Source organism: Salmo salar, chromosome ssa15 (assembly GCF_905237065.1).
Source record: "Salmo salar chromosome ssa15, Ssal_v3.1, whole genome shotgun sequence".
Lineage (NCBI taxonomy): Eukaryota > Metazoa > Chordata > Actinopteri > Salmoniformes > Salmonidae > Salmo > Salmo salar.
Genome location: NC_059456.1, coordinates 109,297,883 through 109,323,293, shown reverse-complemented (window position 1 = coordinate 109,323,293; position 25,411 = coordinate 109,297,883). Strand labels below are relative to the sequence as shown.

General features: G+C 46.9%; 1 protein-coding gene and 3 non-coding genes across 4 annotated transcripts; all 4 read left to right on the top strand.

Moving 5' to 3' along the window:
* The first annotated feature begins 362 nt into the window (after positions 1-362).
* LOC106572990 (60S ribosomal protein L10) lies at positions 363-8,108 on the top strand. The gene is made up of 7 exons (XM_045696582.1): positions 363-372; positions 499-530; positions 1,375-1,433; positions 4,631-4,738; positions 4,853-4,991; positions 6,977-7,139; positions 7,854-8,108. Exons 2-7 carry the CDS (start codon positions 508-510, stop codon positions 8,007-8,009), a joined length of 648 nt encoding a protein of 215 aa, XP_045552538.1. The 5' UTR covers positions 363-372; positions 499-507; the 3' UTR covers positions 8,010-8,108.
* LOC123727560 (small nucleolar RNA SNORA70) lies at positions 2,393-2,525 on the top strand. The gene has a single exon (XR_006759554.1). It is a non-coding gene; the product is annotated as a small nucleolar RNA SNORA70 (small nucleolar RNA).
* On the top strand, positions 5,026-5,158 carry LOC123727538 (small nucleolar RNA SNORA70). Its single transcript, XR_006759532.1, has one exon. It is a non-coding gene; the product is annotated as a small nucleolar RNA SNORA70 (small nucleolar RNA).
* Positions 7,260-7,392, top strand: LOC123727549 (small nucleolar RNA SNORA70). The gene has a single exon (XR_006759543.1). It is a non-coding gene; the product is annotated as a small nucleolar RNA SNORA70 (small nucleolar RNA).
* Positions 8,109-25,411: the final 17,303 nt, after the last annotated feature.

The following is a 25,411-nucleotide window of genomic DNA, read 5'->3' as shown; positions in this document are numbered from 1 at the left end:
AATGTTATTAAATAACACCACTGTCATCAACCCAAACTAATTTTACCGACACTTTCCTCGTCCCTCACCTCATCTCATCCTACATTTTGGTGATCCTCTTGAATGTTGTTCACGTTGCTTGTTCCGTGTTCCCAGTAAAACTACCTTTCCCATAATGCTCCACGGTAGGCTAGTTGTTACTGAGGAAACATTTTTACAGCCACCATATTTAATTTAAAAATACACGATTACTAACCATATTTCACGTGTGACGCCAAAAGTGTTAAACCAAATTTAAAAAAAATCTAACCTGAGTGTTTTTAATCTTATTTCTCCAGGCGAGGCGTCCATATGACGCACCGGAAGTCTGTCTAACTTCCTTTCCTCGTTTCGGTGAGTGCGTGTTCACATGGCGGTGTCTGCCGCTCTTCAAAACATTATATTGATTATAGCATTTTTCTATCGTAAAACCTTAAGTTTCCTTTCGTAATAAGTGTTTTTTGTGTGTTATTTCTACAGATTGCAGCTATGGGTCGCCGGCCAGCCCGATGGTGAGGTTTTTTTGTCACATTAATTTTGTTTTAGCTCGGCATTGAAATATGTCGCTGGATGAAAATACAAAATGGAGGATCTGTCCACACCGTGTGTGTGTGTTAATGAGCCAGCTACCTATATTTGCTGTCAAGTAATTGACTTGCATAACCTACGCTTGTACTGTCATAACTAGGTAACTAAATGGTCTGTTACACACTGTCGACGAAAAGTCACGGTCAATCACCTAGGTAACACGGTGGCATAATGGCATTAACTAGTGGCATAAACTAGCCATGAAGCTTGTCCGTAACTGAACATAGTTATAGAGGTTATTAGCATCGTACATAGGCCTGTGATTACACAGCATATAGCGTTTTATTTTCTGTTACCATACAGCATGAAGATGTGTAAACCTCCTTAGTATCATTTGCACTGAACTAACTTAATCACCCACCTGCAGTCTACATTTACATTTTAGTCATTTAGCAGACGCTCTTATCCAGAGCGACTTACAGTAGTGAATACATTTCATACATTTTTTTTTTTTGTACTGGACCCCCCCCCATGGGAATCGAACCCACAAACCTGGCGTTGCAAACACCATACTCTACCAACTGAGCCAGTGTGGTTCTGGTGTACAATTGCAGCAGACACTGAGTATGAGGCCAGCTGGGAGATGTTGGCCCATTTTATTTTCTATAAGTGACTGTTGAGACCCAACCGACTGGTTAAATTACACTGTTGACGGTTTCCTGTGTTGAATATAAAGGCAGCTGATGTAACTGCCTGACAAACCAAACATTGAAAGATGACAGCATGTGACCTGTTTCAAGCCATCTCTCTCTCTCTCTCTCCCCTCAGCTATCGCTACTGCAAGAACAAGCCCTACCCCAAGTCCCGCTTCTGTCGCGGTGTGCCTGGTAAACCCTTTTGCCTTACTTTTCTCCCTCGGTTATTCCCTGACAACAAACTCAAACGTGACTTATTAAGCAGTGAGGGGTGTGCAGACATACTCTTCATTGTATACTCTTCATCATATCCGTAAGTTGATAGTTGGATCGGATGATTCTCGGGGGGGGGGGGAAATGTAATTTTTTAATATGCTTAAGTAGATGTTCGCAAAATTACCCCAAAACATCTTCCTGCACGTTTCTAGACTAAACAAGGAGCAGGTTAGGAACCGCGAGGTGTCTGAATCAACTTACAGCGGGCGGACAAGTTTTCATCTGTCCAAATGCACGTAGGCGATTCATATTTCCCCTACCCTCGCCCTGCTGCTTAGATATTATGCACATTGATAGCTTGATATCAAACGTCCTCGCCGTGTGAGTTATTATAGTAGCAGAAATCTGATCAAACCGAAAAACATGCAAGGAAAAGTGATATTATGAGTAGACAAGAGATGTATATCATCACTCTGTCCAATCAGCAGCAGGATCAACGCACAGCCCACCCTTCTCTTTATAGACAGGTAAACTAGCCAGTTGTGTTATCTATACCATCACTCTGTCCAATCAGAGCAGCAGGATCAACGCACAGCCCGCCCTTCTTTTTATAGACCGGTAAACTAGCCAGTTGCGTTATCTATACCATCACTCTGTCCAATCAGAGCAGCAGGATCAACGCACAGCCCGCCCTTCTCTTTATAGACAGGTAAACTAGCCAGTTGTGTTATCTATACCATTCACTGACTCGGACAGTATAGTTTAGACACCGTTACTGACTGACATGAGAAAGATGCTTCCTGGCTCCTGAAGGGAAAATAATCTCTCTGGTCACGGATAATTACAAACAAACAAAATATTCTGAAAATTGCCCATATATATGTTACAATACTAGTTCTGTCCGACTACTCGGCACTCTTAACAACTATTCTTAACTGCAGCACATGAAGCTGACCGGTCCCGCTGCAGTGCGGTTCTGGTGTTCAATGGCTGCAGACAGTGACTCTGTGGTTGTGTATGAGGTCAGCTGGGAGGTGCTGGCCCCTTTAAGGGACCGCTGAGACAAGTCGTAACCTGTTAATGCTGAACTACAGAGGGAGTAGCTAATTGGCTGATTTTGTACGTCCGCTTGGTATCTTAACCTCTATGGGCTAGGTGGGACGCTAGCGTGCCACCCGTGGTGCACTCCATCAACAGCAGGTGCATTTCAAGAGCGGCAAATTTGAATCCAAATAAATGTCAAAATTCCAATTTTTCAAACATACAACTGTTTTACACCCTTTGAAAGATAAACATCTCCTTAATCTAACCACGTTTTACGATTTCAAAAAGGTTTTACGGCGAAAGCATAAATTTAGAGTATGTTAGGACAGTACATTTACAAGAGTTGTGTGTAATGTTTTGTCAAGTCAAAGACAGGGTCACCAAAACCATAAAACCAGCTAAAATGATGCACTAACCTTTTACAATCTCCATCAGATGACACTCCTAGGACATTATGTTAGACAATGCATGCATTTTTAGTTCTATCAAGTTCATATTTATATCCAAAAACAGCGTTTTACTATGGCATTGATGTTGAGGAAATCGTTTCCCTCCAATAACCGGCAGTCAAGTCAGCGTCACAAATTAAATAATTAAAATTAGAAAACATTGGTAAAATATTATATTGTCATTTAAAGAATTATAGATTTACATCTCTTGAACGCAATCAACTTGCCAGATTTAAAAATAACCTTACTGGGAAATCACACTTTGCAATAATCTGAGCACTGCGCCCAGAAAAATACGCGTTGCGATACAGACTAACCGCCATGTTGGAGAGATCTAAAATCGAAAATACTATGTAAATAATCCATTACCTTTGATTCTCTTCATCAGATGTCACTTCCAGGTATCACAGGTCCATAACGAATGTAGTTTTGTTCAAAAAAGCTCATCATTTATGTCCAAAAATCTCCGTCTTGTTAGCACATGATCTAAGCCAGCCGGACTTCTCGTCATGAACGAGGGGGAAAAATATATTTACGTTCGTTCAAACATGTCAAACGTTGTATAGTATAAATCATTAGGGCCTTTTTTAACCAGAACATGAATAATATTCAAGGTGGACGAATGCATACTCTTTTATAACGTATTGGAACGAGGGTACCCAACATGAACTCGCGCGCCAGGTGTCTAATGGGACATCATCGTTCCATGGCTCTTGTTCGGTCAGATCTCCCTCCAGAAGACTCAAAACACTTTGTAAAGGCTGGTGACATCTAGTGGAAGCAATAGGAAGTGCCAAAATATTCCTCAGCCCCTGTGTTTTTCAATGGGATAGGTTTAAAGGTAATACAACACATCAGGTATCCACTTCCTGTCAGAAAATGTCTCAGGGTTTTGCCTGCCAAATGAGTTCTGTTATACTCACAGACACCATTCAAACAGTTTTAGAAACTTTAGAGTGTTTTCTATCCATATATAATAAGTATATGCATATTCTAGTTACTGGGTAGGATTAGTAACCAGATTAAATCGGGTAATTTTTTTTTATCCAGACGTGCAAATGCTGCCCCCTAGCCCTAACAGGATAAAGAAATTACATTCCGACCTACGTCAGTTATCCCCTGTATGTAATGTTAACTCTGCCCAGTCCTGTATGTAATGTTAACTCTGACCTGTCCTGTATGTAATGTTAACTCTGACCTGTCCTGTATGTAATGTTAACTCTGCCCAGTCCTGTATGTAATGTAAACTCTGACCAGTCCTGTATGTAATGTTAACTCTGACCAGTCCTGTATGTAATGTTAACTCTGCCCAGTCCTGTATGTAATGTTAACTCTGACCTGTCCTGTATGTAATGTTAACTCTGACCAGTCCTGTATGTAATGTTAACTCTGCCCAGTCCTGTATGTAATGTTAACTCTGCCCAGTCCTGTATGTAATGTTAACTCTGACCAGTCCTGTATGTAATGTTAACTCTGACCAGTCCTGTATGTAATGTTAACTCTGCCCAGTCCTGTATGTAATGTTAACTCTGACCAGTCCTGTATGTAATGTTAACTCTGACCAGTCCTGTATGTAATGTTAACTCTGCCCAGTCCTGTATGTAATGTTAACTCTGACCAGTCCTGTATGTAATGTTAACTCTGACCAGTCCTGTATGTAATGTACGCTCTGCTCTGTAGATCCTAAGATCAGGATCTTTGACCTGGGCAGGAAGAAAGCCAGGGTGGATGAGTTCCCTCTGTGTGGTCACATGGTCTCTGACGAGTACGAGCAGCTGTCCTCTGAAGGTGAGGTCAGAGGTCATCTCTGGGGGCACACGCATCACAGAAACATGTTCTCTTCTGAAAGGCAAGGTTGGATGTAATCTCACGTTCATCTACTTTCTAAATCTCCTCTTGTAGCTCTGGAGGCAGCCCGTATTTGTGCCAACAAGTACATGGTGAAGACTTGTGGAAAAGATGGTTTCCACATCCGGGTCCGTCTGCACCCCTTCCATGTCATCCGTATCAATAAGATGTTGTCCTGCGCTGGGGCTGACAGGTACAGCACCCTGTTCTAAACGCCTAAAACAAACCTGCAGCTTATTAAGCCGACCGGTTTCGCTGCAGTGCGGTTCTGGTGTGCAATGGCTGCAGACAGTGACTCTGTGGTTGTGTATGAGGTCAGCTGGGAGGTGCTGGCCTCTTTAAGGGACCGCTGAGACAAAACGCTTTACAACTGGTGCTGCTGTGTGTTCAAACAGGACTGACTGGGGATGGTAGACCGGGACTGGCTGGGCTGGGGATGGTGGACTGGCTGGGCTGGGGATGGTAGACCGGGACTGGCTGGGCTGGGGATGGTAGACCGGGACTGGCTGGGCTGGGGATGGTAGACCGGGACTGGCTGGGCTGGGGATGGTAGACCGGGACTGGCTGGGCTGGGGATGGTAGACCGGGACTGGCTGGGCTGGGGATGGTAGACCGGGACTGGCTGGGCTGGGGATGGTAGACCGGGACGGGCTGGGGATGGTAGACCGGGACGGGCTGGGGATGGTAGACCGGGACGGGCTGGGGATGGTAGACCGGGACGGGCTGGGGATGGTAGACCGGGACTGGCTGGGGATGGTAGACCGGGACTGGCTGGTAATATGGACAAGGTGCTGCTCCATGTCAATGACCAGCCCATAGACCTCTGGTCAACAGTAGTGCCCTGTAGAGAATAGGGTGCCATAGGCCTCTGGTCAACAGTAGTGCCCTGTAGAGAATAGGGTGCCATAGGCCTCTGGTCAACAGTAGTGCCCTGTAGAGAATAGGGTGCCATGTGGCTGTGATCATGGCCTTTTGAGGTATTTGGGTAATTAGCACTAATGTTTTACTGTAAATCCAGAATCTATTCAAAATGACCCTCAGTCTGCTTCCTCTCCAGGTTTCTTCCTGCTATAGTTTCCCTGGCTCTGGTCTCTGCTGTAAAGCGCTCTGGTCTCTGCTGTAAAGCGCTCTGGTCTCTGGTCTCTGCTTGCTGCTGTAAAGCGCTCTGGTCTCTGCTTGCTGCTGTAAAGCGCTCTGGTCTCTGCTGTAAAGCGCTCTGGTCTCTGCTGTAAAGCGCTCTGGTCTCTGCTGTAAAGCGCTCTGGTCTCTGCTGTAAAGCGCTCTGGTCTCTGCTGTAAAGCGCTCTGGTCTCTGCTTGCTGCTGTAAAGCGCTCTGGTCTCTGCTGTAAAGCGCTCTGGTCTCTGCTTGCTGCTGTAAAGCGCTCTGGTCTCTGCTGTAAAGCGCTCTGGTCTCTGCTGTAAAGCGCTCTGGTCTCTGCTTGCTGCTGTAAAGCGCTCTGGTCTCTGCTGTAAAGCGCTCTGGTCTCTGCTTGCTGCTGTAAAGCGCTCTGGTCTCTGCTGTAAAGCGCTCTGGTCTCTGCTTGCTGCTGTAAAGCGCTCTGGTCTCTGCTGTAAAGCGCTCTGGTCTCTGCTGTAAAGCGCTCTGGTCTCTGCTTGCTGCTGTAAAGCGCTCTGGTCTCTGCTGTAAAGCGCTCTGGTCTCTGCTTGCAAAGCGCTCTGGTCTCTGCTGTAAAGCGCTCTGGTCTCTGCTTGCTGCTGTAAAGCGCTCTGGTCTCTGCTGTAAAGCGCTCTGGTCTCTGCTGTAAAGCGCTCTGGTCTCTGCTGTAAAGCGCTCTGGTCTCTGCTGTAAAGCGCTCTGGTCTCTGCTGTAAAGCGCTCTGGTCTCTGCTTGCTGCTGTAAAGCGCTCTGGTCTCTGCTTGCTGCTGTAAAGCGCTCTGGTCTCTGCTTGCTGCTGTAAAGCGCTCTGGTCTCTGCTTGCTGCTGCAAAGCGCTCTGGTCTCTGCTTGCTGCTGTAAAGCGCTCTGGTCTCTGCTTGCTGCTGTAAAGCGCTCTGGTCTCTGCTTGCAAAGCGCTCTGGTCTCTGCTGTAAAGCGCTCTGGTCTCTGCTGTAAAGCGCTCTGGTCTCTGCTTGCCTGCTGCTGTAAAGCGCAGTAACTGTTCATTGTCAGTGATGTGTTGTGTGTCTGTATTAATGAACCGTGGTTGTGTGTTTCTAGGCTCCAGACGGGGATGAGGGGTGCTTTCGGTAAACCCCTGGGCACAGTGGCCCGTGTTCGAATCGGTCAGGTGATCATGTCTGTCCGCACCAAGGCCAGTAACAAGGAGCACATTATCGAGGCTCTCCGCAGAGCCAAGTTCAAGTTCCCCGGGCGCCAGAAGGTATATATACATTTCAAAGACACTTGTATGAGTAGCTACACACTGAGAGAACTGGTGTCGATCGTTGTGTGAATGTATAGAGATGAGTTTTTAAAACACTCATTGTGAGCTGTTAGACCTCTGCAGCACATGAAGCCGACCGGTCCCGCTGCAGTGCGGTTCTGGTGTTCAATGGCTGCAGACAGTGACTCTGTGGTTGTGTATGAGGTCAGCTGGGAGGTGCTGGCCCCTTTAAGGGACCGCTGAGACAAAACGAGCTGTATTTCCTTCACTGAGAAACATGGTTACCTCTGGATGACGTCTGATTACTCTCTCTCTTCTCTCTCCCTTCTCTCTCTCCTCTCTCTCTCCTCTCTCTCTCCCTCCTCTCTCTCTCCTCTCTCTCTCTCTCTCCCTTCTCTCTCCCTCCTCTCTCTCTCCTCTCTCTCTCTCCCTCCTCTCTCTCTCTTCTCTCTCTCTCCTCTCTCTCTCTCTCCTCTCTCTCTCCTCTCTCTCTCCTCTCCCTCTCTCCCTTCTCTCGCTCTCTTCTCTCTCTCTCCCCCTCTCTCTCTCCCTTCTCTCACCCTGCTCTCTCTCTTCTCTCTCCCTGCTCTCTCTCTTCTCTCTCCTCTCTCTCCTCTCTCTCCTCTCTCCCTTCTCTCTCTCCCTCTCTCTCCTCTCTCCTCTCTCTCTCTCCCTGCTCTCTCTCTCCTCGCTCTCTCTCTTCTCTCTCAGATCCACATGTCTAAGAAATACGGCTTCACTAAGTTCAATGCCGTGGACTTCGATCAAATGATGGCTGAAAAGCGTGTGATTCCTGATGGCTGTGGGGTGAAGTACATCCCCTCGACTGGTCCTCTGGCTCGCTGGAAGAAGATTCACGCCGTCTAGACGCCCCGACTACAGACGTTCTGGAAAAGCACAGTGGCATCAGAGACATGATGGAAGAACAACTAGTCAATAAAAGTGAATTGTTGAATATAAAACTGACCTGAGTTTGTCTTCCATTATTCTGAGCTTCACTGCTGATTTCAGATGACGGTTGTGGGTAAAATAAATACTGGTTTTGATGTTCTACCTAAATGAACAATGACATCAGCTAAGTACTAGTATCAAGTGATCTCATGTCACGGCGTTTCTAAAGCGCTCTGAACCATCGGCGTAGTTACATTCTGGTATGTTCTGTGGAATTGGTCAACAATATGCACATCGGCGTAGTTACATTTTAGTCATTTAGCAGACGCTCTTATCCAGAGCGACTTACAGTAGTGAATGCATGCATACATTTCTTTTTTCGTACTGGTCCCCCGTGGGAATCGAACCCACAACCCTGGCGTTGCAAACACCATGCTCTACCAACTGAGCCACACGGGACCGTAGTTGCTGGTGTAACAGAATTTTAGGTCTGACTAATACAGCGTTTCACAAACTAGGGGTTGCCTGATTTTAGAAAATTGGTTGTGAGAAACAAAACACAAATTGTACTTGATCCATAGGTCAGTAACCTCTGGTAGATGTGTTTCTGAGAAACTACTTTGTGGTGTTTTAAGCTACAACATATGACTCTCTGGGACACTTGTTTCCCTCTACAATGCCCAAGCAGCGCAGACCTCTTGGGGGGGGGGGGGGGACGTGATCTCTGCTGCACATTACCTTTGATGCCCTTCAGATTTAAAGTGTCAAAAGTACTGACTTGTAATACTGTCGTAGCCCAAATTAAAAGTAAACATTGACTGTATCACCTAACATCTAAACGGGGTAACGGGCCAATGATTTCCAACTCCCAGACTAATACCACAAATTCAGCAAAATAATTGTTTAATTCCGGGCATCTTTTCCCAAGTTCCCACACAGATGTGATCATGTTAATACTCAAGGTATGAAATTATATTAAAATCTATTTTCTTTAGCTGTGTACAAATGATTCAACCTGACTAGCGCCCGCCTGCCCTTCATCCGCACAATATTTCACGACCCTCAACCCACCATGAGTCAACCCACCTGCCCCGCGGCTACGAGTCAACCCACCTGCCCCGTGGCTACGAGTCAACCCACCTGCCCCGTGGCTACGAGTCAACCCACCTGCCCCGTGGCTACGAGTCAACCCACCTGCCCCGTGGCTACGAGTCAACCCACCTGCCCCGTGGCTACGAGTCAACCCACCTGCCCCGCGGCTACGAGTCAACCCCCCTGCCCCGCTATGAGTCAACCCACCTGCCCCGTGGCTATGAGTCAACCCACCTGCCCCGCTATGAGTCAACCCACCTGCCCCGTGGCTACGAGTCAACCCACCTGCCCCGCGGCTACGAGTCAACCCACCTGCCCCGCTATGAGTCAACCCACCTGCCCCGCTAGGAGTCAACCCACCTGACCCGCGGCTATGAGTCCACCCACCTGACCCGCGGCTATGAGTCAACCCACCTGCCCCGCTATGAGTCAACCCACCTGCCCCACTATGAGTCCACCCACCTGCCCCGCGGCTATGAGTCCACCCACCTGCCCCACTATGAGTCCACCCACCTGCCCCGTGGCTGAGTCAACCCACCTGCCCCGCGGCCGAGTCAACCCACCTGCCCCGTGGCCGAGTCAACCCACCTGCCCCGCTATGAGTCAACCCACCTGCCCCGCTATGAGTCAACCCACCTGCCCCGTGGCTATGAGTCAACCCACCTGCCCCGTGGCTATGAGTCAACCCACCTGCCCCGTGGCTATGAGTCAACCCACCTGCCCCGTGGCTATGAGTCAACCCACCTGCCCCGTGGCTATGAGTCAACCCACCTGCCCCGTGGCTATGAGTCAACCCACCTGCCCCGTGGCTATGAGTCAACCCACCTGCCCCGTGGCTACGAGTCAACCCACCTGCGACGCGGCTACGAGTCACCCCACCTGCCCCGCGGCTACGAGTCACCCCACCTGCCCCGTGGCTACGAGTCCACCCACCTGCCCCGTGGCTACGAGTCAACCCACCTGCCCCGCGGCTATGAGTCACCCCACCTGCCCCGCGGCTATGAGTCACCCCACCTGCCCCGCGGCTATGAGTCAACCCACCTGCCCCGCGGCTAACTCTTTGGCCTGAATGCAAGGCGTCACGTCTGGAGGAAACCTGGCTCCATCCCTACGGTGAAGCATGGTGGAGGCAGCATCATGCTGTGGGGATGTTTTTCAACGGCAGGGACTGGGAGACTAGTCGGGATCGATGGAAAGATGAACGGAGCAAAGCACAGAGAGACCCCTTGACTTTTTCCACATTGTGTTCAATCTTAGTTTCATCAGACCGGAGAATCTGGTTTCTCATGATCTGAGAGTCTTTTGTTGCCTTTTGGCAAACTCCAAGCGGGCTGTCATGTACCTTTTACTGAGGAGAGGTTTCTGCCTGGCCACTCTACCATAAAGGCCTGATTGGTGGAGTGCTGCAGAGATGGTTGACATCTGGAAGGTTCTCCCATCTCCACAGAGGAACTCTGGAGCTCTGTCAGAGTGACCATCGGGTTCTCGGTCATCTCCATGACCAAGGCCCTTCTTCGCCGATTGCTCAGTGGTTTCAAACTTCTTCCATTTTGGAATGGTGGAGGCCACTGTGTTCTTGGGGACCTTCAAAGCTGCAGAAATGTTTTGGTACCCTTCCCCAGATCTGTACCTCGACACAATCCTGTTTCGGAGCTCTACAGATAATTCCTTCGACCTCATGGCTTGGTTCTCTGACACACACTGCCAACTGTGGGACCTTATAAAGACAGGTGTGTGCCTTTCCAAATCATGTCCAATCAATTGAATTTACCACAGGTGGACTCCAATCAAGTTGTAGAAACATCTCAAGGATGATCAATGGAAACAGGATGCACCTGAGCTCAATTTCAAGTCTCATAGCAAAGGGTGTGAATACTTATGTAAATAAAATATTTTTAGTGTGAGACATGGTGTTTTGATACAGTAACGTTGCTCCGTGTTGATAAACTGAAGCTGTCAACTAGCCAAACAACACACATTCCCTCCCACCGTACCGTCAGTAGTGTTGTTGAGCAGCCTAGTCTCCGTACTGCCCCTGTATCCCCTCCACTGAGCTCCATCAGATCCCCGAGCTCCTCCACCATCGCCCCAAAATCTCCCCCTGCAGCACGGTTACCCTCCTCCTTCCTACCCCCCCCTCATTAGTCAGACCTAAAATTCTGTTACACCAGCAACTATGGTCCCGTGTGGCTCAGTTGTTAGAGCATGGTGTTTGCAACGCCAGGGTTGTGGGTTCGATTCCCACGGGGGACCAGTACGGGGAGAAAAAAAAATGTATGAAATGTATTCATTCACTACTGTAAGTCGCTCTGGATTAGAGCATCTGCTAAATGACTAAAAATGTAAATGTACCTTCACTGTAGAACTCTACAGCACTGTTAACCATCGCTCCCTTGGTCACAACGGTAGACATTATGACTGACATACACTGTGGTTTGGTTCTCTCTCTTCTGTTTCCAGGCCCTTCGTCCTTTATTTCAGACATAAGTCTTAAATACAGACTTCATCAGTGTCAGCTAACCAGTGGGGGAAAGGTGAGGAGAGGGGTCAGTCCAGCATTCCCCGTCTCTGTGGCCATTCCACTCCTCCCTTGTTTCTGTCAGCCGCACCCAATCAGCACGTCCATGAAAGGATAGAGGGATGGACGAAGAGTAACCTGGAGAGAGGGACAGAGGGAGAGAGAGAGAGAGAGAGAGAGAGGGAGAGAGAGAGAGAGAGAGAGAGAGACAGAGAGAGAGAGAGAGAGAGAGAGACAGAGAGAGAGACAGAGAGAGAGAGAGAGAGAGAGAGAGACAGAGAGACAGAGAGAGAGAGAGAGTAGAGAGACAGAGAGAGAGAGAGAGAGAGAGAGAGAGAGACAGAGAGAGAGAGAGAGTAGAGAGACAGAGACAGAGAGACAGAGTAGAGAGAGACAGAGAGAGAGAGAGAGAAATAGAGAGAGAGAGACAGACAGAGGGAGAGAAATAGAGAGAGAGAGAGAGAGAAATAGGGCGAGAGAGGCTAGTTACAAAGCACCTGCAATTGGGAAATGTTTAACTTGCTATTAGTTGTTTCATGTAACAGCCAATCACAAATTGTGGACTTTGGTCACCTGAGCAACTCCAGCCTTCAGAACTAGAGGTGAATTTATTATAGACGTGCTACTTTCTGTTCCATGTATCATTTCATCCACTTCTCCTTCGCTTCCTCCTTCTCTAGAGATCTCCATCTACCTTATTCTGGTTTCTCTCTCTCTCTTCCCTCATTCTCTCTCTCACCTCCATCCTTCTCTCTCTCTCTACTCCCAGCATTGTTCTATGCAGACCTATTTTCAAATCAAATTGTATTGGTCCATACACGTGTTTAGCAGATGTTATTGCAGGTGTAGTGAAATGCTTGTGTTCCTAGCTCCAACAGTGCAGTAGTATCTAACAATTTCACAACAAATACCTTATACACACATATAAGTAAAGGAATGGAATTAAGAATATATACATATTTGGACGAGCGATGTCAGACTAAGATACAGTAGAATAGAACACAGCTGAAGTCGGAAGTTTACATACACTTAGGTTGGAGTTATTAAAACTCGTTTTTCAACCACTCCACAAATGTCTTGTTAACAAACTATAGTTTTGGCAAGTTGGTTAGGACATCTACTTTGTGCATGACACGTAATTCTTCCAACAATTGTTTACAGATTATTTCACTTATAATTCACTGTATCACAATTCCAGTGGGTCAGAAGTTTACATACACAAAGTTGACTGTGCCTTTAAACAGCTTGGAATATTCCAGAAAATGATGTCATGGCTTTAGAAACTTCTGATAGGCTAATTTACATCATTTGAGTCAATTGGAGGTGTACCTGTGGATGTATTTCAAGGCCTACCTTCAAACTCAGTGCCTCTTTGCTTGACATCATGGGAAAATCAAAAGAAATCAGCCAAGACCTCACCAAAAAGTCTGGTTCATCCTTGCAAGCAATTTCCAAACACCTGAAGGTACCACGTTCATCTGGACAAACACTAGTACGCAAGTATAAACACCATGGGACCACGCAGCCATCATACCGCTCAGGAAGGAGACGCATTCTGTCTCCTAGAGAAGAACGTACTTTGGTGCGAAAAGAGCAAATCAATCCCAGAACTACTGCAAAGGACCTTGTGAAGCTACTGGAGGAAACAGGTACAAAAGTATCTATATCCACAGTAAAACGAGTCCTATATCGACATAACCTGAAAGGCCGCTCAGCAAGGAAGAAGCCACTGCTCCAAAACCGCCATAAAAAAGCCAGACTACGGTTTGCAACTGCACATGGGGACAAAGATTGTACTTTTTGGAGAAATGTCCTCTGGTGTGATGAAACAAAAATAGAACTGTTTGGCCATAATGACCATCGTTATGTTTGGAGGAAAAAGGGGTAGGCTTGCAAGCCAAAGAACACCATCCCAACCGTGAAGCATAGGGGTGGCAGCATCATGTTGTGGGGGTGCTTTGCTGCAGGAGGGACTGGTGCACTTCACAAAATAAATGGTATCATGAGGTAGGAAAATTATGTGGATTTATTGAAGCAACATCTCAAGACATCAGTCAGGAAGTTAAAGCTTGGTCACAAATGGGTCTTCCAAATGGACAATGACCCCAAGCATACATCCAAAGTTGTGGCAAAATGGCTTAAGGACAACAAAGTCAAGGTATTGGAGTGGCCATCACAAAGCCCTGACCTCAATCCTATAGAAAATGTGTGGGCAGAACTGAAAAAGCATGTGCGAGCAAGGAGGCCTACAAACCTGACTCAGTTACACCAGCTTTGTCAGGAGGAATGGGCCAAAATTCACCCAACTTATTGTGGGAAGCTTGTGGAAGGCTACCCAAAACGTTTGACTCAAGTTAAACAATTTAAAGGCAATGCTACCAAATACTAATTGAGTGTAAACTTCAGACCCACTGGGAAAGTGATGAAAGAAATAAAAGCTGAAATAAATAATTATACTATTATTCTGACATTTCACATTCTTAAAATAAAGTGGTGATCCTAACTGACCTAAAACAGGACATTTTTACTAGGATTAAATGTCAGGAATTGTGAAAAACTGAGTTTAAATGTATTTGGCTAAGGTGTATGTAAACTTCCGACTTCAACTGTACATATGAGATGAGTAATGCAAAATATGTAAACATTATTAAAGTGACTAGTGTTCCATTATTAAAGTGGCCAGTGATTTCAAGTCTATGTATATAGGGCAGCAGCCTCTCTGTGCTAGTGATGGCTATTTAACAGTCTAATAGCCGTAAGATAGAAGCCTGTTTTTCCCCAGTCTCTCGGTCCACGCTTTGATGCACCTGTACGAGTGCTGTGGTCTGCACAACGCATCACCAGGGGCAAACTACCTGCCCTCCAGGACACCTACACCACCCGATGTCACAGGAAGGCCAAAAAGATAATCAAGGACAACAACCACCCGAGCCACGGCCTGTTCACCCCGCTATCATCCAGAAGGCGAGGTCAGCCTCTGGAGAGCCCTGCGGTTGGGTCTAGGGCGTCAGGTAAGGTAGAGGATATGATCCTTGACTAGTCTCTCAAAGCACTTCATGATGACAGAAGTGAGTGCTACAGCGCGATAATAATTTAGTTCAGTTACCTTGGCTTTCTTGGGTACACGAACAATGGTGGCCATCTTAAAGCATGTGGGGACAGCAGCCTCAGATAGGGAGAGATTGAATAACACTCCAGCCAGCTGGTCTGCACATGCTCTGAGGACGCGGCTATCGATGCCGTCTGGGCCGGCAGCCTTGCGAGGGTTAACACGCTTAAATGTCTTACTCACGTCGGCCACGGAGAAGGAGGTCCCACAGTCCTTGGTAGCAGGCCGCATTCGTGGCACTGTGTTGTCCTCAAAGCGGGCGAAGAAGGTGTTTAACTTGTCCGGAAGTAAAACGTCAAAGTCCGTGACGTGGCTGGTTTTCCCTTTGTAGTCCGTGATTGTCTGTAGACCCTGCCACATACGTCTCGTGTCTGAGCCGTTGAATTGAGACTCCACTTTGCCTCTATACTGATGTCTTAAAGTCCAAAGAAGTAAAAAAGAAGCGTGAGGAAGGAGAGATGACAGGAAAGGAATTCGGTTTAACGTTTTAACTGTGGATTAATTGTCAGAGTAGAGGACCTTGTGCATTTCAGGTAAAATAACAACCCAATGTTTATATCCCCGCATAAATTAGCTAGCAACAGCAAATTGCCATAAATGTTTAATGCTTTTCGACCTGTCCCCAAATTAATATAATTGGTTCAGAGTTTGTTTTGATATTTCAACCTGTGTGACCTGATCATGTCTGGTCTGGGGGGACAAAAATCAACATGCATGTGATAGTGCATGCAGGCGCGTCCAGTTTGGTGTTAGACTATAGTCTGCAACTAGTAATACCACGTAGTGGGGGGCCCTATTAGACTATAACTAGTAATACCCCGTAGAGGGGGGCCCTATTAGACTATAACTAGTAATACCCCGTAGTGGGGGGCCCTATAGTCTACAACTAGTAATACCCCGTAGTGGGGGGCCCTATAGTCTACAACTAGTAATACCCCGTAGTGGGGGGCCCTATAGTCTACAACTAGTAATACCACGTAGTGGGGGGCCCTATTAGACTATAGTCTACAACTAGTAATAACACGTAGTGGGGGGCCCTATAGCCTATAACTAGTAATACCACGTAGTGGTGGGCCCTATAGTCTACAACTAGTAATACCCCGTAGTGGGGGGGCCCTATAGCCTTCAACTAGTAATACCACGTAGTGCGGGGGCCCTATAGTCTACAACTAGTAATACCACGTAGTGGGGGGGCCCTATAGTCTACAACTAGTAATACCACGTAGTGGGGGGCCCTATAGTCTACAACTATTAATACCACGTAGTGGGGGGCCCTATTAGACTATAGTCTACAACTAGTAATACCACGTAGTGGGGGGGCCCTATAGTCTACAACTAGTAATACCACGTAGTGGGGGGGCCCTATAGTCTATAACTAGTAATACCACGTAGTGGGGGGCCCTATTAGACTATAGTCTACAACTAGTAATACCACATAGTGGGGGGCCCTATTAGACTATAGTCTACAACTAGTAATACCCCGTAGTGGGGGGCCCTATTAGACTATAACTAGTAATACCCCGTAGTGGGGGGCCCTATAGTCTACAACTAGTAATACCACGTAGTGGGGGGCCCTATAGTCTACAACTAGTAATACCCCGTAGTGGGGGGCCCTATAGTCTACAACTAGTAATACCACGTAGTGGGGGGCCCTATAGTCTACAACTAGTAATACCCCGTAGTGGGGGGCCCTATAGTCTACAACTAGTAATACCACATAGTGGGGGGCCCTATAGTCTACAACTAGTAATACCCCGTAGTGGGGGGCCCTCTAGTCTACAACTAGTAATACCACGTAGTGGGGGGGCCCTATAGTCTACAACTAGTAATACCCCGTAGTGGGGGGCCCTATAGCCTACAACTAGTAATACCACATAGTGGGGGGCCCTATAGTCTACAACTAGTAATACCCCGTAGTGGGGGGCCCTCTAGTCTACAACTAGTAATACCACGTAGTGGGGGGCCCTATAGTCTACAACTAGTAATACCCCGTAGTGGGGGGCCCTATAGTCTACAACTAGTAATACCACGTAGTGGGGGGCCCTATAGTCTACAACTAGTAATACCCCGTAGTGGGGGGCCCTATAGTCTACAACTAGTAATACCCCGTAGTGGGGGGCCCTATTAGACTATAGTCTACAACTAGTAATACCCCGTAGTGGGGGGCCCTATAGTCTACAACTAGTAATACCACGTAGTGGGGGGCCCTATAGCCTACAACTAGTAATACCACGTAGTGGTGGGCCCTATAGTCTACAACTAGTAATACCACGTAGTGGGGGGCCCTATTAGACTATAACTAGTAATACCCCGTAGTGGGGGGCCCTATTAGACTATAGTCTACAACTAGTAATACCACGTAGTGGGGGGCCCTATTAGACTATAGACTATAACTAGTAATACCCCGTAGTGGGGGGCCCTATAGTCTACAACTAGTAATACCACGTAGTGGGGGGCCCTATAGTCTACAACTATTAATACCACGTAGTGGGGGGCCCTATTAGACTGTAACTAGTAATACCACGTAGTGGGGGGCCCTATAGTCTACAACTAGTAATACCCCGTAGTGGGGGGCCCTATAGCCTACAACTAGTAATACCCCGTAGTGGGGGGCCCTATTAGACTATAACTAGAAATACCCCGTAGTGGGGGGCCCTATAGTCTACAACTAGTAATACCCCGTGAGTGGGGGCCCTATAGTCTACAACTAGTAATACCCCGTAGTGGGGGGGCCCTATAGTCTACAACTAGTAATACCCCGTAGTGGGGGGCCCTATAGTCTACAACTACTAATACCCCGTAGTGGGGGGCCCTATAGTCTACAACTAGTAATACCACGTAGTGGGGGGCCCTATAGTCTACAACTAGTAATACCCCGTAGTGGGGGGCCCTATTAGACTATAACTAGAAATACCCCGTAGTGGGGGGCCCTATAGTCTACAACTAGTAATACCCCGTAGTGGGGGGCCCTATAGTCTACAACTAGTAATACCCCGTAGTGGGGGGGCCCTATAGTCTACAACTAGTAATACCCCGTAGTGGGGGGCCCTATAGTCTACAACTACTAATACCACGTAGTGGGGGGGCCCTATAGTCTACAACTAGTAATACCACGTAGTGGGGGGCCCTATTAGACTATAACTAGTAATACCCCGTAGTGGGGGGGCCCTATAGTCTACAACTAGTAATACCCCGTAGTGGGGGGGCCTATTAGACTATAACTAGTAATACCCCGTAGTGGGGGGCCTATTAGACTATAACTAGTAATACCCCGTAGTGGGGGGCCCTATAGTCTACAACTAGTAATACCCCGTAGTGGGGGGCCCTATAGACTATAACTAGTAATACCCCGTAGTGGGGGGCCCCTATAGTCTACAACTAGTAATACCACGTAGTGGGGGGCCCTATTAGACTATAACTAGTAATACCCCGTAGTGGGGGGCCCTATTAGACTATAACTAGTAATACCCCGTAGTGGGGGGCCCTATTAGACTATAGTCTACAACTAGTAATACCACGTAGTGGGGGGCCCTATAGACTATAACTAGTAATACCCCGTAGTGGGGGGGCCTATTAGACTATAACTAGTAATACCCCGTAGTGGGGGCCCTATAGTCTATAACTAGTAATACCCCGTAGAGGGGGGCCCTATTAGACTATAACTAGTAATACCCCGTAGTGGGGGGCCCTATAGTCTACAACTAGTAATACCATGTAGTGGGGGGCCCTATAGTCTACAACTATTAATACCACGTAGTGGGGGGCCCTATTAGACTGTAACTAGTAATACCACGTAGTGGGGGGCCCTATAGTCTACAACTAGTAATACCCCGTAGTGGGGGGCCCTATTAGACTATAACTAGTAATACCCCGTAGTGGGGGGCCCTATAGTCTACAACTATTAATACCCCGTAGTGGGGGGCCCTATAGTCTACAACTAGTAATACCCCGTAGTGGGGGGGCCCTATAGTCTACAACTAGTAATACCCCGTAGTGGGGGGCCCTATAGTCTACAACTAGTAATACCACGTAGTGGGGGGGCCCTATAGTCTACAACTAGTAATACCCGGTAGTGGGGGGCCCTATAGTCTACAACTAGTAATACCACGTAGTGGGGGGGCCCTATAGTCTACAACTAGTAATACCCCGTAGTGGGGGGGCCTATAGACTATAACTAGTAATACCCCGTAGTGGGGGGCCCCTATAGTCTACAACTAGTAATACCACGTAGTGGGGGGCCCTATTAGACTATAACTAGTAATACCCCGTAGTGGGGGGCCCTATTAGACTATAACTAGTAATACCCCGTAGTGGGGGGCCCTATTAGACTATAGTCTACAACTAGTAATACCACGTAGTGGGGGGCCCTATTAGACTATAGTCTACAACTAGTAATACCACGTAGTGGGGGGCCCTATAGACTATAACTAGTAATACCCCGTAGTGGGGGCCCTATAGTCTACAACTAGTAATACCATGTAGTGGGGGGCCCTATAGTCTACAACTATTAATACCACGTAGTGGGGGGCCCTATTAGACTGTAACTAGTAATACCACGTAGTGGGGGGCCCTATAGTCTACAACTAGTAATACCCCGTAGTGGGGGGCCCTATTAGACTATAACTAGTAATACCCCGTAGTGGGGGGCCCTATAGTCTACAACTAGTAATACCCCGTAGTGGGGGGGCCCTATAGTCTACAACTAGTAATACCCCGTAGTGGGGGGCCCTATAGTCTACAACTAGTAATACCCCGTAGTGGGGGGCCCTATAGTCTACAACTAGTAATACCACGTAGTGGGGGGGCCCTATAGTCTACAACTAGTAATACCCGGTAGTGGGGGGCCCTATAGTCTACAACTAGTAATACCACGTAGTGGGGGGGCCCTATAGTCTACAACTAGTAATACCCCGTAGTGGGGGGGCCTATAGACTATAACTAGTAATACCCCGTAGTGGGGGGCCCCTATAGTCTACAACTAGTAATACCACGTAGTGGGGGGCCCTATTAGACTATAACTATTAATACCCCGTAGTGGGGGGCCCTATTAGACTATAACTAGTAATACCCCGTAGTGGGGGGCCCTATAGTCTACAACTAGTAATACCCCGTAGTGGGGGGGCCTATTAGACTATAACTAGTAATACCCCGTAGTGGGGGGCCCTATAGTCTACAACTAGTAATACCACGTAGTGGGGGGGCCCTCTAGTCTACAACTAGTAATACCCCGTAGTGGGGGGGCCTATTAGACTATAACTAGTAATACCCCGTAGTGGGGGGGCCTATTAGACTATAACTAGTAATACCCCGTAGTGGGGGGCCCTATAGTCTATAACTAGTAATACCCCGTAGTGGGGGGCCCTCTAGTCTACAACTAGTAATACCCCGTAGTGGGGGGCCCTATTAGGCTATAGTCTATAACTAGTAATACCCCGTAGTGGGGGGCCTATTAGACTATAACTAGTAATACCCCGTAGTGGGGGGGCCCTATTAGACTAAGCTATAACTAGTAATACCCCGTAGTGGGGGCCCTATTAGACTATAGCTATAACTAGTAATACCCCGTAGTGGGGGGCCCTATTAGACTATAACTAGTAATACCCCGTAGTGGGGGGCCCTATTAGACTATAACTAGTAATACCCCGTAGTGGGGGGCCCTATAGTCTACAACTAGTAATACCACGTAGTGGGGGGCCCTATTAGACTATAACTAGTAATACCCCGTAGTGGGGGGCCCCTATTAGACTATAAACTAGTAATACCACGTAGTGGGGGCCCTATAGACTATAGTCTACAACTAGTAATACCCCGTAGTGGGGGGCCCTATTAGACTATAACTAGTAATACCACGTAGTGGGGGGCCCTATTAGACTATAACTAGTAATACCACGTAGTGGGGGGCCCTATTAGACTATAGTCTATAACTAGTAATACCCCGTAGTGGGGGGCCCTAGTAGACTATAGTCTACTGCACACTACTGTTGTTTATTCCTGAACTGGCCGAATGGCAGGGCTATCCTTCAGCATCACACGTTGGTTCAACTTCTTTAACACCATGAAAGAACTGAATATAACAGCATAGTATATAACAGGCCTATAACGTTACTCTTACACCCACAACAGCTGATTTCTAATTGAGATTTTAGGATCGTTAGTTGAAGCTGAATAGTCACATTCCTTTTTTTAATCATGCGCCAAAACTCAACAGAATGAGCCACTAGGCAGGATATCTGCTTTGACTTACAAAAAAGGCTAATAGTTTGTTAACACCATCTGCTCTAATTCGCTCACGAAACAATCATTTAATATCTAAATGCATATTTCCATGTAACAAATCAAATCACTGGCATGGAAATGCAGTTTGGACGTTGAACGTGAAGAATTTGCCTATCATTCACGATGGACTGTGATGCTGGCCTATTTTTAAATGAGATATGTCTAACTTTGGTGTTTGAGGGTTTTAAAAATAGACCAATTGGAAGATGCATTTTATGTATATTCTAAATGATAGGCTATTCAATTGGCTGCATCTCTCGGTACCAACTTTAATTAAGTTAATCACGACGTAATTAATTTTTTTTGCGCTCCCTCACCTGCTACACCACTGATCACCGGACGCCTACACGCCGCCGACTCACCGTGCAGGCTGAGCTCCCGGACAGCGTCAGGAGGGAGGCAGAATCCCGTTAACGCACGTGGAATCCACTAAAAGCAACAGATAATGAGATAAACCCTTTACCGTCCAGATGTTGATATTGATCCTGATGATGAACGTTGTCCCCTTGCATATTAGCGTTGCCTGTCGACAGCTGGAGGATGAGGTGAAGGAGATGGAGGAAGAGGGAGAAACACTTCATCCATGCCTTGAAGGTGCCATAAAATTGTTTCGATTAATTCAACTGTTGAGCCTACCTTGATAAATGATGAATAGGCCTATATTTGACATAGTATTTTTAAGGATGGAACTACAGAAGCTGTTGGTACCGTAACAGGTCATGACTGTCCAAGTCATCATCAATAAATCCCCCCCTACTGTTGACCAATCACAGACGAGGGGGGCATAGATTTCGGCTAGACTTCAGCTTGCCTCGAGAGAAAAAATTAGTGTGGCGAACATGTTAGCATGCGGACGCCTTACTCTCTCTCTCTCTCTCTCTTTCCAGTACCACTCTTCAAACCTTATAGTTGATCAATGCAGAGAATACGGAACCCCTCGTTAATCATAATAAAAAGAGAAAGACAGGGAAAGAAAGAGAAGAGAGAGAGAAAGAGAGGACAAGAGAGAGAGCTTCTTATTGTTTGTTTTATTTGGATGCAAACATTATAGACCATGGGTGTCAAACTCAATTCGTGGAGGGCCTTGTGTCTGCTGGTTAATTCCCTTTAATTCATGGAGGGCCGTGTGTCTGGTTAATTCCCTTTAATTCATGGAGGGCCGTGTGTCTGGTTAATTCCCTTTAATTCATGGAGGGCCGTGTGTCTGGTTAATTCCCTTTAATTCATGGAGGGCCGTGTGTCTGGTTAATTCCCTTTAATTCATGGAGGGCCGTGTGTCTGGTTAATTCCCTTTAATTCATGGAGGGCCGTGTGTCTGGTTAATTCCCTTTAATTCATGGAGGGCCGTGTGTCTGCTGATTAATTCCCTTTAATTCATGGAGGGCTGTGTGTCTGCTGGTTAATTCCCTTTAATTCATGGAGGGCCTTGTGTCTGCTGGTTAATTCCCTTTAATTCATGGAGGGCCGTGTGTCTGCTGATTAATTCCCTTTAATTCATGGAGGGCTGTGTGTCTGCTGGTTAATTCCCTTTAATTCATGGAGGGCCTTGTGTCTGCTGGTTAATTCCCTTTAATTCATGGAGGGCCGTGTGTCTGCTGATTAATTCCCTTTAATTCATGGAGGGCCTTGTGTCTGCTGATTAATTCCCTTTAATTCATGGAGGGCCTTGTGTCTGCTGGTTAATTCCCTTTAATTCATGGAGGGCCTTGTGTCTGCTGATTAATTCCCTTTAATTCATGGAGGGCCTTGTGTCTGCTGATTAATTCCCTTTAATTCATGGAGGGCCTTGTGTCTGCTGATTAATTACCTTTAATTCATGGAGGGCCGTGTGTCTGCTGGTTAATTCCCTTTAATTCATGGAGGGCCGTGTGTCTGGTTAATTCCCTTTAATTCATGGAGGGCTGTGTGTCTGCTGATTAATTCCCTTTAATTCATGGAGGGCCGTGTGTCTGCTGGTTAATTCCCTTTAATTCATGGAGGGCCTTGTGTCTGCTGATTAATTCCCTTTAATTCATGGAGGGCCGTGTGTCTGCTGATTAATTCCCTTTAATTCATGGAGGGCCTTGTGTCTGCTGGTTAATTCCCTTTAATTCATGGAGGGCCTTGTGTCTGCTGGTTAATTCCCTTTAATTCATGGAGGGCCGTGTGTCTGCTGATTAATTCCCTTTAATTCATGGAGGGCCGTGTGTCTGCTGATTAATTCCCTTTAATTCATGGAGGGCTGTGTGTCTGCTGGTTAATTCCCTTTAATTCATGGAGGGCCTTGTGTCTGCTGGTTAATTCCCTTTAATTCATGGAGGGCCGTGTGTCTGCTGATTAATTCCCTTTAATTCATGGAGGGCCTTGTGTCTGCTGATTAATTCCCTTTAATTCATGGAGGGCCTTGTGTCTGCTGGTTAATTCCCTTTAATTCATGGAGGGCCTTGTGTCTGCTGATTAATTCCCTTTAATTCATGGAGGGCCTTGTGTCTGCTGATTAATTCCCTTTAATTCATGGAGGGCCTTGTGTCTGCTGATTAATTCCCTTTAATTCATGGAGGGCCGTGTGTCTGCTGGTTAATTCCCTTTAATTCATGGAGGGCCGTGTGTCTGGTTAATTCCCTTTAATTCATGGAGGGCTGTGTGTCTGCTGATTAATTCCCTTTAATTCATGGAGGGCCGTGTGTCTGCTGGTTAATTCCCTTTAATTCATGGAGGGCCTTGTGTCTGCTGATTAATTCCCTTTAATTCATGGAGGGCCTTGTGTCTGCTGATTAATTCCCTTTAATTCATGGAGGGCCGTGTGTCTGGTTAATTCCCTTTAATTCATGGAGGGCCGTGTGTCTGCTGATTAATTCCCTTTAATTCATGGAGGGCCGTGTGTCTGCTGATTAATTCCCTTTAATTCATGGAGGGCCGTGTGTCTGGTTAATTCCCTTTAATTCATGGAGGGCCTTGTGTCTGCTGATTAATTCCCTTTAATTCATGGAGGGCCGTGTGTCTGCTGATTAATTCCCTTTAATTCATGGAGGGCCGTGTGTCTGCTGATTAATTCCCTTTAATTCATGGAGGGCCGTGTGTCTGGTTAATTCCCTTTAATTCATGGAGGGCCGTGTGCCTGGTTAATTCCCTTTAATTCATGGAGGGCCGTGTGTCTGGTTAATTCCCTTTAATTCATGGAGGGCCGTGTGTCTGGTTAATTCCCTTTAATTCATGGAGGGCCGTGTGTCTGGTTAATTCCCTTTAATTCATGGAGGGCCGTATGCCTGGTTAATTCCCTTTAATTCATGGAGGGCCGTGTGTCTGGTTAATTCCCTTTAATTCATGGAGGGCCGTGTGTCTGGTTAATTCCCTTTAATTCATGGAGGGCCGTGTGTCTGGTTAATTCCCTTTAATTCATGGAGGGCCGTGTGTCTGGTTAATTCCCTTTAATTCATGGAGGGCCGTGTGTCTGGTTAATTCCCTTTAATTCATGGAGGGCCGTGTGTCTGGTTAATTCCCTTTAATTCATGGAGGGCCGTGTGTCTGGTTAATTCCCTTTAATTCATGGAGGGCCGTGTGTCTGGTTAATTCCCTTTAATTCATGGAGGGCCGTGTGTCTGGTTAATTCCCTTTAATTCATGGAGGGCCGTGTGTCTGGTTAATTCCCTTTAATTCATGGAGGGCCGTGTGTCTGGTTAATTCCCTTTAATTCATGGAGGGCCGTGTGTCTGGTTAATTCCCTTTAATTCATGGAGGGCCGTGTGCCTGGTTAATTCCCTTTAATTCATGGAGGGCCGTGTGTCTGGTTAATTCCCTTTAATTCATGGAGGGCCGTGTGCCTGGTTAATTCCCTTTAATTCATGGAGGGCCGTGTGCCTGGTTAATTCCCTTTAATTCATGGAGGGCCGTGTGCCTGGTTAATTCCCTTTAATTCATGGAGGGCCGTGTGCCTGGTTAATTCCCTTTAATTCATGGAGGGCCGTGTGTCTGGTTAATTCCCTTTAATTCATGGAGGGCCGTGTGCCTGGTTAATTCCCTTTAATTCATGGAGGGCCGTGTGTCTGGTTAATTCCCTTTAATTCATGGAGGGCCGTGTGCCTGGTTAATTCCCTTTAATTCATGGAGGGCCGTGTGTCTGGTTAATTCCCTTTAATTCATGGAGGGCCGTGTGTCTGGTTAATTCCCTTTAATTCATGGAGGGCCGTGTGCCTGGTTAATTCCCTTTAATTTATGGAGGGCCGTGTGCCTGGTTAATTCCCTTTAATTCATGGAGGGCCTTGTGCCTGGTTAATTCCCTTTAATTCATGGAGGGCCGTGTGTCTGGTTAATTCCCTTTAATTCATGGAGGGCCGTGTGTCTGGTTAATTCCCTTTAATTCATGGAGGGCCGTGTGTCTGGTTAATTCCCTTTAATTCATGGAGG